The sequence below is a fragment of the Polistes dominula genome, unplaced genomic scaffold (genome assembly GCF_049000335.1).
Source record: "Polistes dominula isolate Pdom_NZ unplaced genomic scaffold, Pdom_raw_medaka contig_49, whole genome shotgun sequence".
NCBI classification, from domain to species: Eukaryota; Metazoa; Arthropoda; class Insecta; order Hymenoptera; family Vespidae; genus Polistes; species Polistes dominula.
Genome location: NW_028300914.1, coordinates 3,276,176 through 3,293,705, shown reverse-complemented (window position 1 = coordinate 3,293,705; position 17,530 = coordinate 3,276,176). Strand labels below are relative to the sequence as shown.

General features: G+C 29.0%; 2 protein-coding genes and 1 long non-coding RNA gene across 4 annotated transcripts; 2 read left to right on the top strand and 1 right to left on the bottom strand.

Moving 5' to 3' along the window:
- Nucleotides 1-1,071: 1,071 nt before the first annotated feature.
- ogre (optic ganglion reduced) lies at nt 1,072-9,204 on the top strand. 2 transcript variants are annotated; one of them, XM_089179832.1, is made up of 5 exons: nt 1,072-1,733; nt 2,389-3,104; nt 6,438-6,545; nt 6,921-7,076; nt 7,360-9,204. In XM_089179832.1, exons 2-5 carry the CDS (start codon nt 2,853-2,855, stop codon nt 7,936-7,938), a joined length of 1,095 nt encoding a protein of 364 aa, XP_089035958.1. In that variant the 5' UTR covers nt 1,072-1,733; nt 2,389-2,852; the 3' UTR covers nt 7,939-9,204. The 2 variants fall into 2 exon arrangements, with proteins under 2 accessions (XP_089035958.1, XP_089035959.1); XM_089179833.1 differs by lacking the exon at nt 1,072-1,733 and having other exon boundaries at nt 1,804-3,104.
- LOC149033316 (uncharacterized) lies at nt 5,269-12,371 on the bottom strand. The gene is made up of 3 exons (XR_016179032.1): nt 12,234-12,371; nt 11,719-11,938; nt 5,269-5,505 (listed from the first exon to the last, which is right to left on the bottom strand). It is a non-coding gene; the product is annotated as an uncharacterized LOC149033316 (long non-coding RNA).
- Nucleotides 9,348-12,759, top strand: LOC107069046 (innexin shaking-B). Its single transcript, XM_089179834.1, has 4 exons — nt 9,348-10,781; nt 11,799-11,929; nt 12,226-12,454; nt 12,545-12,759. The coding sequence occupies exons 1-4, from the start codon at nt 10,743-10,745 to the stop codon at nt 12,569-12,571; spliced, it is 426 nt and encodes a 141-aa protein (XP_089035960.1). The 5' UTR covers nt 9,348-10,742; the 3' UTR covers nt 12,572-12,759.
- Nucleotides 12,760-17,530: the final 4,771 nt, after the last annotated feature.

Sequence of the window (17,530 nt, the reverse complement as noted above, 5' to 3'; positions counted from 1 at the left end):
AGGATTCATTTTTATGGGTATATGAATAGGAATTTTTTTGAATCGATCAGTATAATCTTATTTCTTTTAGGAGACAGAAAAACTTGACTGGACGGTTTTCTATATCTGAAAGAAATATATACATTACAATATATATATATATATATATATATAGTAACACATGTGTTTCTCATCTATTTTGTACATAAAGGGGTTTTAAGTTGCCAGACTCCCTTCGTGATATTTTTTTCCCCCTCCCATAGAAATTTTATCGTTCCTATGGTTTTCTATCTTTGAAAATTTTCTAAGAAAATTCTTTAGAACTTATCCGACTATCTACGATCGTTTAAAATTATTTCTAACTTCGAATATAGAAAAAAGAAAAACTGTAAGAAAATAAATAATTGTTTAAATAAAAAGCTTAATATTACTTTTTTTTTTTTTTCATGTACACTGTAATGTTATATGCGTTCGATAGCTGGCAGCACCAACTTCATTTGCTACGATCATCGGTATGATTCTAATTATTCTTTCAATTATTTTTATTTATTTTCTTTGTCATTAAAAATCAATTTACTCTAATGTAATTTAATTATATTATTTTAAATTATATTAAAACTACAAAAAAAATTTATAAATATAATGATAGATATCTCTTAAACAAACCTGAAATTATAAAATTGAAAACAAATCATTAATTAATAATATAATAATTTTCAAAAATGATAGATCAGGATCAAAAAAGGTACATAAGGGCTCTTAAGTCTACAATCATGAAAGGATTCTTCATGCACTCGTAATAAAACTCATACTATACAGTTTATCGTATAATCAGCGCAACGTATGATCTACCCAATCGTTGAAATCACCAATGAAGCGTAACGATCGTTGACTCCATTTTTTACTATTGTAACATAGGACTCAAGCAAAAAGCCCTTTATCGATGATATACAACAAGCAAGATAGAAAACTCGTGACATGAAGAACGAAAGTTAGATCTAACGGTAATAATAAAGCATGTTGAGAGTGACACACGTAGTACTCTATATGTATGTGTGTGTGTGTAGTATGTAACTGGTAGCAAAAAAGAAAGAGAAGAGAAGGGAGAGAAAAATGAGAAAAATGAGAGAGAGAGAGAGAAAGAGAGAAAGAGGATGATATACACATACATGCATCATATTGTATGAGAGTTAAAAAATATGTAGACGAGGTGGGAGAGATCACATCTGGTCCCCTCTTCGTATTGTACTTATACCCCTCTCTTTTTCTCTTTGGTTGTGTTCTCCCCCTCCGAGTAAGTACAACGAGCAGCACCCGGCATCCGCAGCCCGAGCCCCTCTTGTGCTACCGATTTTCCCCTTCCCCCTTTTTCGAGGAGAAACAACAAACCATTGCGGTGTTCTCATCGTCAGTCGGTGTTCGAGTGTACTGCTTGCTACGCGTATTACGTGCGTATATTTACGACGACGACGACCTATACGAACAGAATTAAAAGAAGAATCGAAGTTGAAACGCGTTGATACTACCACACACTCACACACATACATGTATGCACGTATGCAATCATTTTCCACATCGTTTTTTTACGCCTATGTATGTAACAACGTAACTTGTCGGTTACGTTCAAAAGGATTCAACACGATTCTCGTTTGATCCGAGTGAAGAAAGAAGAAAAAGAAGAAGAAGAGGTGGAGGAGAAGGAAGAACAAGAGAAAGTGGAAAATGGGGGATACGGAAAGAGAAAGAATTTAAAGGTAAAGTCTCTTTATGGGGGGGGAGATAGAGAGAGAGAGAGAAAGAGAGGGAGAAAGAAAGAAGAGAGGGGATAGTTCAGAACCTTGAAAAGGGAAGAAAAATGGGAAGAGGGAGGAGTAGGAACGATAGATAAACGAGTATCGATAGTTAAGAACAGTTTCCTGTTGCTTTTATCTACATGTTTAATAAATTTGATAAATAAAGAAAAGATATATGAATTTCTAGAAAGACTAAGGAATAGAACGTTTCATTTTGTTTTGTTTGATTTTTTTTTTTTTTTTTTGTAAAGAAAAGAAGGGAAAAAGTAATTAAAAAGAAAAGGAGAAGGAGAGTCCTTTCTGTTTCGCGCGCCATAAACTTAAGTTCGGTTGTTTTCGGTAGAACTCGGTTGTATTCGGGTAGAGTCGTGCGCAGCTCAACACGTGTTCGAAAAATGCATCGGTAAGGGCAAACTAGTCCCGATTCGTATCGAGACCGTCGGTTGTGCGTCCCACGAGTGGTGGTTGTGTGTTGCTAGTCAACCTAGGTTGTTTCTCTTTTTATTTTATTTTCCGTTTCATTTTACGTTCGTTGAACTTCACTTCGTTCTCTTCATTCTCTCTATTTCATTTGATTCGCGCGTACTCGTTTTAATTCACCTTATTGTCATCTTAGTTTATCACTCGTTGCTCTGGTGGTTTGTATCGAGCAAACGAACGAGCAAGAAAAAACGGAAGTAGAAGAGGAGGAAAAACAAGAAGAAGAAGAAGAAGAAGAGGAGGAGGAGGACGCGTTCAAGCGTGGTGAAGGGCAGCGCATATAGCTAGAGGGTGGGGGTCACGAAGAGGGGCAAAAGGATCGTCATTTGTCGGTTCACATTTCGAGAAGAAATAGTATTTACTTAAAATTGTGCCCACTACACACTTAACAGTGGCCGTTGACGAAGGATCGTCGTTGTATTCTGAATCGAAACGACATTTTTATCAATCAATATTTTTTTCACAATTTTCTCTGTTACGTCCTTTATTATAAAGGAAAGATAAGAAGAAGAAGAAAAAGAAGAATTGAATATTTGATTACAAAAATATTATATATACATATATATATAAATCAACGAAGAAAAAGAAAACAAAGCAATCATGTTAAGACTATTGGGTGGTCTTGCCTATTACCTGAAATGGCAAGAAATTTCTACCGGTTCTTTGATCTTCCGACTGCACAACAATTTTACAGCTGTGGTGCTTCTGGCATTCTCATTAATAATCACTGCAAACCAATATGTTGGAAATCCAATCTCCTGTATCGTGGACAGTAGCCTACCCCAACATGTGATCAACACTTACTGCTGGATAACATCAACGTTTACTATGCCGGATGCGTTCAATCGACAGGTAAATGTACTTTTTTTTTTTTATTTTCCTACCTATCCCAATATTTATCCCTTGTCTTTTTATCTCGTATTATCTTACTCATTTTCTTTTCTTATTTTTAATCAAAAATTCGCGCCATTTTGTTTACACTAGAAAGGTCTTCCTTTCTTCGGATATTTTCTAGGTTTGTTTTCTTTTCATAAATTTCTCTTGGTAGCATTAATCCTTATCAAGGCTTTTGGTTATCAATGAAAAGAGAAGAAGTCTTTGGTTAAATTGAATCGTTTAACAACCCAATAAATGGGTTCAACGGTTGAATGATATTATTCTATAAGTAACGCCATTTATAATATTCACGTATGATATATATATCATAATACTAATGTACATCAGTATTATTTTTCTTACGAATCATTCATTAAAAACGTTCTTACGTCAATCAGTTTACTTTTCAAATCTAGACCACCTATTTATTTTAGAGATTTATCAAATCGATTCGTGTCAATCGATATATATCGTAAGATCGAATTCAATTACTTTTACGATACAATTACTGATTGCAATAGTATCGACAACCGCGAGATTATCGATACTTTTTCTAAGGGGTTGTTACTCGCGTTATTGGATATATATCATTTACACATATATCTGGAATCGATGCAAAATCATGAAGGTCTCCTTCGATAGTATCATATTTTAACTTTAGAAAGGATCTTTTGTTATTTTATTTTTTAAACAAATGTAAAGTTTTTAATATTACATTCAAAACTTCTTTTCAATTCACGTGTTCACACTCGATATGCATTATACAAAGTATACAAATGAGTTTATGGGATTTTTAGGGTAGAAAATAATCGACGAATGTTTAACGAAAAATCTTTTTATTTTTTTTTAATTAACAAATAATTCCTTGTTTCGATCGAAACATAGTTATTATTTATTTTCCATAAACATATTATTATCTATCACTATTTTGTCTTGTGCAGTACTTGTACTCTATACGTTCTCAGTTTCCATAAACATTATCTATTTCTATTTGGTCTTGTACAGAAAATATGGAAGAAATTATCACAAAAAAATGTCTTCAAACCCTGCGATAAACACACACACACATACACACACGTGTTTTTTTTCTCACGTTATCTTTGTCGTTCCGCTATGTAGGCACCATGACAAAAAACTATGGCGCGGGTCTTGTATAGAAAAAATTTACTTTCAAATACATAACATACATATATATTATGTATGTATGTGTATACTTACCTCATCATAACGACGTTGTGTCTCATTATATATCATTTAATTATTTCGCAAAAGATTTTTATCGTTTACCATACGGATAATCATATTTTGTTCTAGCCCTCCTCCTCCTCCTCCCCATTTCCCTTTCTCAACGATTTGTTTAAAAACAGGCGCGATATGTTTACAGAAAGTCGGTCAAAGGAAAGGAAAGAAAAAAAAAACAGATTATCTTATTCAACGCTTACGATTCTCTTTTGTCTCCCACATGGTTGACTTGTGTTCGGTGTTTCTCTTCTTTTCTTTGCAGCAATGCAGTCAACACACAGATTTTACAAAATTATAAATTCATTTTTCTATTAATTAAATTGGACAATTATTTTCTAGAAAGATAGATGATAGTTAGAAAGAAAATATTTAGTTGCATTGGTACGCGAAAGGATTTGTTTTACGATTCATTTTTTTTTCTTTTCTCTCTCTCTCTCTCTCTCTCTCTCTTTCTCTTTTATTTCTTATTATATTACACTTCTCTTCTTCTGAAGTAACCAATAAAAATAATAATCGGAGATGATCTTCTTGGAACATTGAATCTTACTCAACATCTTTTAATTCGTTCTCAGTGTGTATGACGAATCTCATATCTGAGTAGTGCATAAAACAAAGGGACGCCGACATTGTTGTATCTTTAATGGTCAAGAACCCCCTCTTGTATTCTTTTACTATATAATACATGTATAATGTTTACACATTCACATATGAAGAGGAATATTAAGGTCCACTTATTCGTTTCCGGTCAATTTCATAGCTAGTTTATATATCTAAAGATTTATAAACACATACACATTATCCTGATTTTGTTTATCAATTTACATTTATTTATTTCTATAAAATACCAGTCATTCTAATTGTTAATACATTTGTGTAAAACAACTTAAAACTCAATTAATACTTTTTTTAGGAATTTATTTGAAAAATGAACAAACAATTACAGTAAAACGGTTACACCATAACTCAATAAAATTCCACGATACTTATGTTGCAAGAAGTATTTCTTTTTTGTTTTTTTTTTTTTTATTTTGTTTTAGGAAACCGTATAATTTCTCGGGTAGATTGTGGTCGTTTAGGTCATTAAACCTCTCTCTCCTCCAGACTACTTTTTTATTTTTTGTCTTCTTGGGATCGGCTAAAAAAAAGAAAAACGTCTATAAAAACAGTCTGCGTAAACTCGATGAAAATAGACGAAACACTGTGGTGTCTATCAACGAGCTTAAGTGCAGAATGGGTGATGAGGGTGGGGGTGGGAAGGGACTAACGAAAAATTGCAGCAAATGTTGTGAAATTTACCACAGTCTTGCATAAACTACTACTACTAATACTTCTATGGTTCAACACAATTTCAGTATTTTATTATACATATATATATATATACTACTACTGTACTTCTACATATACATATTACTACTAATACTACTATGGTTCAATACAATTTCAGTATTTTATTATACATATATATATACATAATACATAATTAAGTTATTTATTAATAAAATATAATTATATTTATATTATAAAATTATTTATATAATTTATTTTATAATTTAATTATATTAATAATATTATATAATTAATTATATAATTATATTTATATAATATATGTTATTTATATATTTATATTATATTATATAATATAATAACTAATGTGTGTGTGGTATTTGTATATTAAATTGAATTTAATATACAAATAATGCATAATTATATTTATATATAATAATAGTAATATGATAAAAAAATGATTTCATTTATATTCCGTTTTGAATTCTATTTGAATTGTTTAATAAATGCAATCTAAATTAATTGTATTATAAAATACTGATTTATCGAGTTAAATAAAGAAAAAGATGTAATTTGATTTGCAATTATAAACTTTTGAGATAAGAGATTAGAAAGAGAAAGAGATAAAAGTATATAATTATAGTAAGTTGAATATACAGATATATGATTTCTAATGTAGTCAAAGTGAGAGAGCATATTTGGTATCGTGTATTAAATTCGTCGTTGATATGCAAGTATATGATATCATTGTCATCCTATTATTGAAGTGTCATATGTCCATAGGTTGGCAAAGAGGTGGCACATCCAGGAGTGGCGAATGACTTTGGAGATGTAAAAGCAAGAAAATACTATCCTTATTACCAATGGGTTTGCTTCATACTATTCTTCCAGGTAATGACTTCTTTATCATTGAATCCTACACGTGCGACCTACGGTATAAGTTGCGATAAGAAATAATATAGACTTACAATTAAATGCATCTGATCGTATCATATTATGATACGTCCTTTGTACAGCGTGGATTTATGTATCCTCTCTCTCTTACAATTTCTTATTATAGATTCAATCGACATCTGTTTATAAAGTGACACATCAAGTTTCTTACAACCTGCTGTGTTCTATTTGATTTATAGAACGCGTGTTACATTTTTTTTTTTTTTTAATCTTTTATTCTTCACCTTTCTTTTCGCAATCTTTCACGTATTCATTTGTTTTCTATTTATTTAATTAATCTAATTATTTTTTATTTAATTTTTTTTTTTTTAGGCAATTTTGTGTTATACACCTCAATGGCTTTGGAATATGTGGGAAGGTAAACTTATGGATTCATTGGTCATGGGAATGAATTATGGTCTTGACAAAGAAGAAAATGTGAACAAAAAGAAATCTATGTTGATGAAATATATTTTGTCGCATACATCGGTAAATATTAAAATTATATATATATATATATAGATAATATAATATATAAAAAGGCATTTGATATATGTTATGATTAATTTCTTTTTTATGAATAATTAGAGAGAAAAGAAAGTAAAGGGGGAGGGAAGGGGTATATATACATATATGTTCAGAGAGAGAGAGAGAGAGAGAGAGAGAGAGAGAGAGAGAGAGAGAGAGAGAGTGACCATTTGTGTGTTAGATTCAATTTGGTCTCATTGAGTTCAATTCGAGTTAATATAGCTATTATTATTTGTTCTTTCAGGGGCACAAAATGTACGTGTTTCGTTACTTCTTTTGCGAGATGTTGTGTCTGGTGAACATAATCGGACAACTCTACCTGATGAATCGTTTCTTCGGTGGAGAATTTTTCAATTATGGTTTAAAGATTCTACACATGTCGAGCAGCGCACAAGAGGATCGCAGTGATCACATGATTTACGTGTTCCCTCGAGTTACGAAATGCATCTTTCACAAATATGGATCTTCCGGTACAATACAAACGCACGATTCGTTATGCGTATTACCTCTAAACATAGTCAACGAAAAGACTTACATCTTCATTTGGTTCTGGTTTTTGATTCTTTCAATTTGCTTAATAGGTTTGGTTATTTACAGAATGTCCATATTATTTTCACAATCAATTAGAGCGAGATTATTGCATTTAACTTCATCCGCTATACCAATTGAAATATGTTCTAATATATGTAAAAAAGTTGATATTGGTGATTGGTGGATACTTTATAATCTTTCGTGGAACATGGACAATATTATTTACGTTGAATTTATCGAAGAATTAACGAAAAAACTTAGTTCAAATAAATTTCAACCGATCAATGCTTGAAAATCTATTGAATTTTTATTGTAAAGTTTAAATAGAATTATTTAGTGTTGAACTATTATTATATAAAACAAAACAAAACAAAACAAAAACGACTGAAATATATAATCTTAGTGACTCATTTTGACACGTTTCATTTTTATACGAAAAGAATATATATATATATATATTCTACAAAATAAAAAAAAAAATAATTATATATTTTGTATTATTTTTGATAAAAATTTTGAAACGTGTCATTAATAAGTCGTCGTAAGATAATTTTATAGATAAAAAAACTATATATGAAATATCTTTCGCCATTTTTTGATAATAATTTTTTTGGGGAAACGCCAATGACATTATTATCGTAAGATAATTTATAAGATATATATATAAAAAAAAAAAAAAACAAGGATATATTCTCAATAATAATTTTTGATAACAATTTTGGAACTTTAGTGATAGGGGAAAAACTTTAGTTTATAAGATAAAAATATTATTTCGTTTTGATAATTGAATATATATATGATTGAAATAATAATTTACTATACGATATTTACGAGTAACGTATAGAAAATTATGGAAATTATTTACATATTGTAAAAATCATATAAACATCTAATTATTTTTTTATATACACATATGCGTCTGAGTCTGATGAATGGGTCATTTTAATTTCATGATTTATAGATCAATAATTTTTGTACTTCGCAAACGTTCCACATGTTCGTGCGTTTCTATTGCATTTATATAAAGCATAGAACATTTTTGTAGTATAATTATTATTTTATTAATATTCATAATCTTTTTTTTTTTTGGATAACATACAAGTTCATTCGTGTGCTGGAAAAAAAAATATGAATGCGTGTGTGGTGGTAGTACTATATACATTATATAAAACCATTTGTGATTAATTTTCATATCTTCGGTAATTTTAAACCGAATTATTCATTTCATTCCTAGAAATATTAAAAATATCGTTGAATCATTTTTACAATCAATGATATTTATGAATAATTTACACGCGTCTTTTATTTGTGAGTAAGAAAAAAAAATTGAGATAAAATAATTTTATGTTTCTTATTTTTTTTTTATCTACGTGAAAAATTAATTTATTATAATAACTACGCGAGACATAATTACGCGTAAAATAAGATTTCGTTTATTTATGATGACCAATTTTTTTTTTATAAAACAATTTAATGACCACTTGTGTTCCAGCATTAAAAACTTTGTAGTAGCAATAACAACGATAGTAATAATTAATTATTATTATTATTATTATTATTATTATTAAAAAAAAAAGACTTCCAATAAACTGTCGTAGATCTTTAAGCAGCTTCGTAGTACATAAGACAACAAATTAGTTTTAACAAAAGTTATTTTGTATAAGTAAACAAAAAAAAACATACGATTGTATAAAAGATATTACTTTTCAAATAATGATCTCAAAGTTATTTGCTATTTTACTTTATCATGAGTTGATGTTCCAAATTAAATCTATATAATCTTATTTTAATTTTCTATCATTCTCGTTGGGATTCATCATGAATTAGAGTCAAATGGTATCCGTCAACGAGGGAATAGAAGAAGAGGAAGAAGAAGAAAAAAAGAAAGATGAAAAAAAAAGAGTCGTTTAAATATGTAAAATTGAAGAGGAGACAAGCATGTATATCAATAATGTCGGAAAACGTGCGAGCAGACGGAATACGTTTATCTTTTGGTGACTGGAAACGTCCAGCGTTTTTTTCGTTGTTGAAGAAATGGGACGTTCTATATATTTTGTGAAGTCGCATGTGGGCGGATTCTTAAAAGTTTTGTTATGCCGTCTCTTCGATTATATCGTGTCGTTGCTTTTGATCCCGTTGAGTTAGAGATAAAAGAAGACAAAAAAAGAAAAACAAAAAAGTAGAAGAACTATAAAGAAGGGCGTGAAAAAAAAATAGAAAAATACAAATAGGACGGGACAGAGTAGTAGTAAACGAGAGAAAAAAAAAAGATGATATGTAGAATGAAAGAAACAAGAAAGAGAAGGGAGAGTGAGAAGAGGACGTCACGAGGAGGGTGAAGAGTGACGACTAGCCCATGAATTAGTGTTTTGGCATCGAACTCTGGTACCACAACGTTAGTTTGGTGAAATCCGCGCACAGTTAGGATTAGTCAGTAAGCTCGCTGATGGCGAGTAACATCCGTCCTATCATTTTCTACCAACGTTATTGTGGTATCATTCGATTACGTTTATTGATTAGTTCCTATAGTGTTATTTGTTAGAAATCCGTAATCGATTCTATCACCTTGGTGTCCGCGATTCAATCTATTTTCCATGACGTCTGTTGTCGCGCTATTTGTGTTCGCGTTTTATTGTATGCACAACGAAGGCCAACGTCAACGTGATGTTAAATACAATTGTATCATGCGGATTATAAATTATAGATGCTGAATATTATATACCGATCTTAAATTATCGATTTTATTCATTGATATGAGTTTAATAATTATGCGTTGAGAATTTTCTAAATACATTAGCAATCCTTTGATCTTTTTTAACTGATCGTAAATGTATTATTTTTGTTTGCTGGATAGTTTAGTTTTACTATTGAACATTAGAAGTATGGGGTGAATGAACCCGTATAGAAATGAAACGCGAGATTTTCTTAACGATCAATAATTTGGATCTTGTCCATGTTACTATTTGGATAAGTCAAAGTGTTGTTATTTATCATCAAACTAGAATCATCCTTATTAACAATCGGATTTGGATATTTAATGATATTTTTTAACGAAAATAAATTTCAAAAGTGTAATAACAAAAAATAGAAGTGAGAATGATAGACGCTGTTATAGAATTGTACTATCTTTTACGAGTAAGTGCCAAAAATAGTACGAGAAGATGCGTTTTCTTTAACGTTAATGCGTTCCTAGTAATAACCCCTGAAAGCGTCAACAGAAAATCGCGAATTGGAGCGAGCATGGCAATAAATTATAGTGTAATAATTCTAGCCTTTGTTAATCCAAACTCTGTGCTAATAATTTTAGCTAGCTAAGCTATAGTTCTGCTTATTCCATCAGTTAAATGTTCATTTATATTTAATCAAATGATAAAAGAAATATGTGTTAAGTTGTTTAATTGTTTTCTAATTTTCTATAACGAAATAATACAAAATAAACAAATGAAACAATTTTGAAAGTTGAAAGTATACTCGAGAACGAATGATATGTCTCTCGTAAACTGATCTTAATCTTTACTAACAAGGTGTGTCAACATTGAATTAGCGTGTAAACTTAGCGTTATCTTGCCTAATCTTATTTTAAATGTAATATAAAATACGTTAAAATGCATGTTAACGAGCCGTCGTTTAACGTAACATGAAATGTAGAACTATAGTGATTATTTATAAATAGGTATGAAAAATATTTGTCCGTTCCTCTTCCTCTTTCTACTCTATTACTGGAGAAACATTGCACGCAACTTTAAAGAGGAAAGATTTAATATCGTTAACGGTACCGACACGCGAACCGGCTAAGTTTGAAGCTTTAATGTAAGCAATTTGCTTTGATATTTCTCGTTTCCTATACCTTTAGCAACGTTTACAAACTTGTAAAGCATGTCTTTGCCTGCGGTATCGTTCCTCAAAGCTGCCTCGTGCTAAGACAAAATTAGCTCTGGACAAGTGCCGTGCTTCAGTGTGTATATCAAGAAATAAGATAAAAATGCATCTGGATGTAGATGTTTTCAGAGTGTATAGGTGTGTACGAATGAGTTTGTAAAATTGTATGGTTAAATTAATTGCATAAACGCACTTTGGCTGGCTGGCTAGCTGGCGTGTTTCTACTTTTAAGAACACGTGGTGATCGTGGTTGTATGTTGTTATATTCCTCAGGTGTCCAGAGTAAGAAGTGATGGCCTCGTCTTCAGGTTGCATGCGTTAACAACGATCTTGATGCTGTTATTCTCCGTAATTATTAGCAGCAAACAAACCGTGGGAAATCCAATAGAATGTGTACATACGAGGTATTACCACTGTTATTATCGAGAGATATATTTTCAATTAATTGTCCGTAACAATGGCTAATTAACGAGGTTGAACTAAAGTAAGGTGAGAAAATTTAACGAGATCACAACGGTTCTCTTAGTTATCAAAAGTATCCATTTCATTTCTATATTTATTCTAGTTCGTTAGTCGTACAACGTTTATATATTTCATAACGTGTTTCTTATTGTTGTTTTGAATCACCTTGCTATGTTCGTTCGCTCGTTAGTTTATTATTTGTCTTCATTTTGATTTATTTATCTCATTCGAAACACAGAGACATACCAGTAGAAGCCTTCAATGCGTATTGTTGGATACACAGTACTTATTTCATGACTGGTGCTATGCTCGGTGTCGCAGGAACAAATGTTGCCTTTCCAGGTGTCGCTTCGTCTTTTGGCATTTTACAAGCACGTTATCAGGATAAAAATTATCATCATTTCAACAACGATCAAAAGCAGAGAGTCAAGTATTATCAATGGGTTGCCTTCATGCTTATCTTTCAGGTAAAATTGTATATTCCTTTTATTTATTATTAATTTATTCTTCTATTTACTTTTATTATTAATTTATTTATCATTTGTTCAAAATTTAAGAGTTTCCAACTTGAAGATAATAGATAAGATTGAAATGGTAGCTTAGTAGTTTTGTTTAATTAGCTAATACAAAATTACCCGCGTAAATGTATTAGTACCGAGAATGTCCGACAGGTGTCGCGTCGATCACGATAAACGCGCTTAAATGGTTATAAATCAAAACTATTGGTTATTCGCCGCAATGTATCGGTGCTACGTACTTCGCTGGTCCACAATCGTCACCCTAATTTTTTTAAGGTTTTATTAACACTTATATTTATATTGTTAAATTAATATTCTATATTAATTTGTGTTTATTCTTATTGTATTTTTAGTTTTTTAAGAAATGCGTAATTGATAAAATTTTTAATAATAAGAATATTCAAAGGAATGATATCGATTTATTTACATTAATAGGAAATACATAAAAGTTTTGATTTATAAATCACAGTTTTCAATTTAAGAATATCCTTTCGTTTAATTTTTCTTATTTAAACATAAGTCATGATTTTATTTCAAAGTTTTTATATATCCTGTCAAATATTAAGAAAGAAAAATCTGAATTTATAAGCGAGTGTAAGTAGGTGGCACACTCTAGTGGTCATTTTGATTAATTCTGTATAGAAGTAACGTCGATAAATAAACAAACTGTGTCGGTAACAAAAAAATAGAATTTTTTTTTGTTTTTATTATAAGATAATTATTATTATTTTTATAATAGAAATATTATCAAAACATTTTTTACACTTATATAAGAATTTAATCGTAACAAACATTTTTTACTCGATCTATTTATAAAATAATCTTACTTTGTAAAAAAAAAAAAAAAAATGGTTGTTTTCAAACGAGATATACAAATGATGATCGTCGTCACTGTGAACGAATTGATATGGATCTGATTGACTTGTGTTTAAAAAAGAAAAGAAAAAAAAAGGGACACAACAGAAGCACACACGATTGACGCTTATGCCTAATGTCCTCGACATTCGAACAGAAAGGGGCGGGGTAGGGGGGAGGGGAGAACAAAAAATTGATTATTTACCTTTTTCTATATGTGAACCCATCGTATCTTTCTTCTTGTTGTATATTCCAGCAAGGGAAGAAGAAGAAGCGGATATATAGGGAGTGTTTCTTAAAAAAACACACATAACACTCTTTCATTTATTCGTGTTACATATATATACATATATATACATATATATATATATATATATACAAGTTGAACCCACAAGAAGAAGGGGATCCGTTTGTCGGTAGATTTGTTCTTTTTTTTTTCTTTTCATTTTCCATTTCATTCCAAAAGGGTAACTCATACGTGTTTAAAAAAAGAAAAAAAAAGAAAACATCACCGTTCGAATTGCGGGATAAAATAGAAATGCTTTCAACGATTTGGATATTTTGTATTTTTTCTTTTTCTTTTATTCTATGTTTTGTATACACATCATACATACACACATACGTGTAAAACATATATTAAACTATCTTTATATATTAACTCTACTTTGTATAAGATTATATATTTAGTTATAGGAAAGTTCAATCATGGGTTTAGCATTTTTTTTAACACTAGATATATCACCATTTTCAATATATTTATTTTTACCACACTAGTCAAAATGATTGGTGTATAAAAAAAAAAATGCTTTTTGAGGCATCCAGTTTTTATTTACTTTTATAAAATAATAAAATATGTTTAACAATAATAAGTTTAATAGATAAATAAATTTATAGATATTTTTAAATAACAAAATGCTTAATTATTTACAGAATTCAAATGTTACATGAAGTTAGAAATTTTGAATTAAAATTGGCTCGACTAGTCAAAATGACTGGTCTGTTATATCTAGTGTTAAGTGACATCATTTATCTTAAAGATAATAAACAAACTTTGTGTTCGACACATTTTAGAAAAAAAATAAATCGGATTAGGAAAAAAATAATTCATTTATTCTTTTTTTTTTTTTAATAATAATTTTGTCGAAAACTCGAGGATAGTGAAAGAAAAGATGACTCTCTTCTACCCATTTACAATTTCGGTTGCAGTCAATTTGAGAATATTTCATGTTGTATTTGCGTATCCCCAAAAGAGATAACAGATTTATTAGATTTTACAGTAAGATGGATATCGGTCATAATCGTGTCATAATATTCTGTTAGTAATTTATTAGCAGTGAAGAGAGTATAAGTCTCTGCGTGTGTGTTTCTCACCTTACCTATGTCAATAATCCGAGGCCATTAAAACCGTTCCAAAGTGATCGGCAGATGGTTGGAAAACGATTATGCAATGGTTTCTAAATTACAGGGACGTTTTCCCTATTTCTATCTCTTTCTATTACACACAGTATGAATTGATACGTAGGAATGAGAAGACCTCAATTTTTGATATGAATCAGACTCTTCCAATGTGATCAATTAATGTCTGGGGCATCTGTAATTTATCTGTGTGGTTAGATAAATTAGGGATACTTGAAGTATTATAATTATTTTTTTAAAGTATTATTGGAAGTAATTATTAATATCAAATTTCTTCTGCATAAAATAACTTTAATTTTTAAATATTAAATTTTTTTTGATTAAATAAATATTTAATAATATTTATATATAAATATTTTATTTTATTTTTTGTGTAGATAAAATTTAAAATATTTCTTATTTATATATTACTATATATAATTTATATATAATAATATATAAATAAAATATATATTATATATAAATACTTATAAAATATTACTATAATTATATAGTATTATAATAATTACTATATTATAATATAATATTATATAAATCACTATAATAATATATGAATAATATATTATTATTATAAATATGTAAATATAATTTATAAAAAAATTTCTAATATTTTATTAATACAATAAAACATTTTAATATAAATATAAAAATAATATTGAATAAATAAAAAAACCAACCATGCAACATGTGTTTACATGATAGAATAAAATTCTATCTCGTTAGAAATTGTAGATACAGGAGATGATGGTGGGTAATGGGGATATAATAAATCATCATTCATTTATACAAATTTTGTATTAGTATTGTCTCAATTATCAAAATGATTTGTCTAATACTTGATGATCTTGTTGTATATTTGTAATTTTAATTGAATCAGAGAACACGAACATTTATTCGTACGTTCGTTCGTTAGTTTTACTTCAGACACGTAACTCGTGTCGATTCTATTTAAGTCCGTCTATTCGTATGAAAATAGTATGAACGCGAATAAAAGCAAATATTTATTTACATATCTTTCGTTTGGGGGGTGGGGGTGGGGGGAAGGGGCCATGTACAAAACGAGAAAGCACTTATCTCGGTTAAGTTATAACTCGTCTTAAACTCGTGTTGATTCGTTCGAACCATCACCAAAGTGCATTTCGTTTTTAGCAATTTTCTCTCTCTCTCTCTCTCTCTCTTTCTCTTTCATTCATTTTTTTTTCTTTTTGAGGGGGTTTTTTCTTTTGCATCAAGTTCTCATTGGTTAAACGTAACACGTAGAGTAGCAAAAAAAGCAAAATTCTTCGAAAGTTCTTTGGATATTTCGAGCAGAACATCAGATACATCGACCTTCGTATCTCTTCTCGATTTAATCAACGAAAAAGAAAGAAACGGAGTATAAAATTGAAAGATAGATAGATAGAGAGAGAGAGATAGAGAGAGAGAGAGAGAGAGAGAGAGAGAGGGAGGGAGAGAGAGAAAGAGGGAATTAGAGAAAGAAAAAAAGTCGAATTCGTGAGGTTTCATTTCAGATGAAAATCGAGTAAATTTCATGAGATATGTAGGACGGAAACGAGTTCTCGTAATGTTACATGCTTTTTTTCTTTCTTTTTTATTAATATTTCTACATTTATACTGTTATAATATGCCAATGGTGTAGTCGTAAGACGATTTATATTCAAACGATAACATGTACTTTCGCGAGTTGGTATAGTATTAGTGTATATATGTGTATAGTGAAGAAAAATCAACGAGTATCCAGTTACGTTTAAAAAGTATCTCTTGTTCTTCTTCTCTACGATCAGCTGTTTGATATACATACCTGATTTACCGTGTGTTACAATCCAAAATGAAACGAAATATAATCCATAAAGCTGTTCTTTCTCTGACATTCATGATACCAAGATTTTACGATTTTTTCTTTTTTTTATTATTCAAAATGAATTAGTAAGGAAAATATAATATTATGAATAATATACGACCTGATCTAATTCTTAGAAAGAAGAAATAATTTAATGTGTAAACGATGCAATAAGTTTGATGATTCATCGTATTTTTCATTTTTGGAAATTGAATGAATTTTACCAATTTCAAATTACCCGCCAATTTTATCCATACAATCTAATCTATAAAATGTATATCATATTAGGATAGAATTAATAAATAATTAATATATAATAATATATTAATATTATATTATGCATTATTATTATTATTATTATATTATGCAATTTACAAAACAATAAATGCACGAACATTTATTATTATATGTGTAATTAATATGGAATAATATAATATATAATATAATAATATAATAATACAATAATATATTAATTGAATAATAATAAATAATTGATAATAATATAAAATAATAAATAAATTAATATATAATAATATATTAATATTATATTATGCAATTTACAACATAATAAATGTACGAACATTTATTATTATATAATATTAATATAGAATAATATAATATATAATATAATAATATAATAATACAATAATATATCAATTACACAATAATTAATAATTAATAATAATATAAAATAATAAATAAATAAATATATTAATAAAATTACTATAATAATAAATATTCGTGCATTTATTGTTTTGTAAATTGCAGTATTGTTCTTTTATAAAATTTATTTTGGAAATATTAATATAAAAACACTGCATATTAACTTTTAATTCACCCTAATAAAGTTTGATCAAAGTGCATTAAAAGAACATAAACAAAAGAAAGAAATTAAAATCTTTTTTTTTTATAAA

What these genes read in the sequence shown, in the direction of transcription:
- ogre (XM_089179832.1), top strand. Translation starts at nt 2,853, where the DNA reads ATGTTAAGACTATTGGGTGGTCTTGCCTATTACCTGAAATGGCAAGAA. An exon ending in CGGATGCGTTCAATCGACAG is followed by an intron (nt 3,105 to 6,437) that starts GTAAATGTACTT and finishes ATATGTCCATAG; the next exon opens with GTTGGCAAAGAGGTGGCACA. An exon ending in GCTTCATACTATTCTTCCAG is followed by an intron (nt 6,546 to 6,920) that starts GTAATGACTTCT and finishes TTTTTTTTTTAG; the next exon opens with GCAATTTTGTGTTATACACC.
- LOC107069046 (XM_089179834.1), top strand. Translation starts at nt 10,743, where the DNA reads ATGATAGACGCTGTTATAGAATTGTACTATCTTTTACGA. An exon ending in AATTGTACTATCTTTTACGA is followed by an intron (nt 10,782 to 11,798) that starts GTAAGTGCCAAA and finishes TATATTCCTCAG; the next exon opens with GTGTCCAGAGTAAGAAGTGA. An exon ending in ATAGAATGTGTACATACGAG is followed by an intron (nt 11,930 to 12,225) that starts GTATTACCACTG and finishes TTCGAAACACAG; the next exon opens with AGACATACCAGTAGAAGCCT.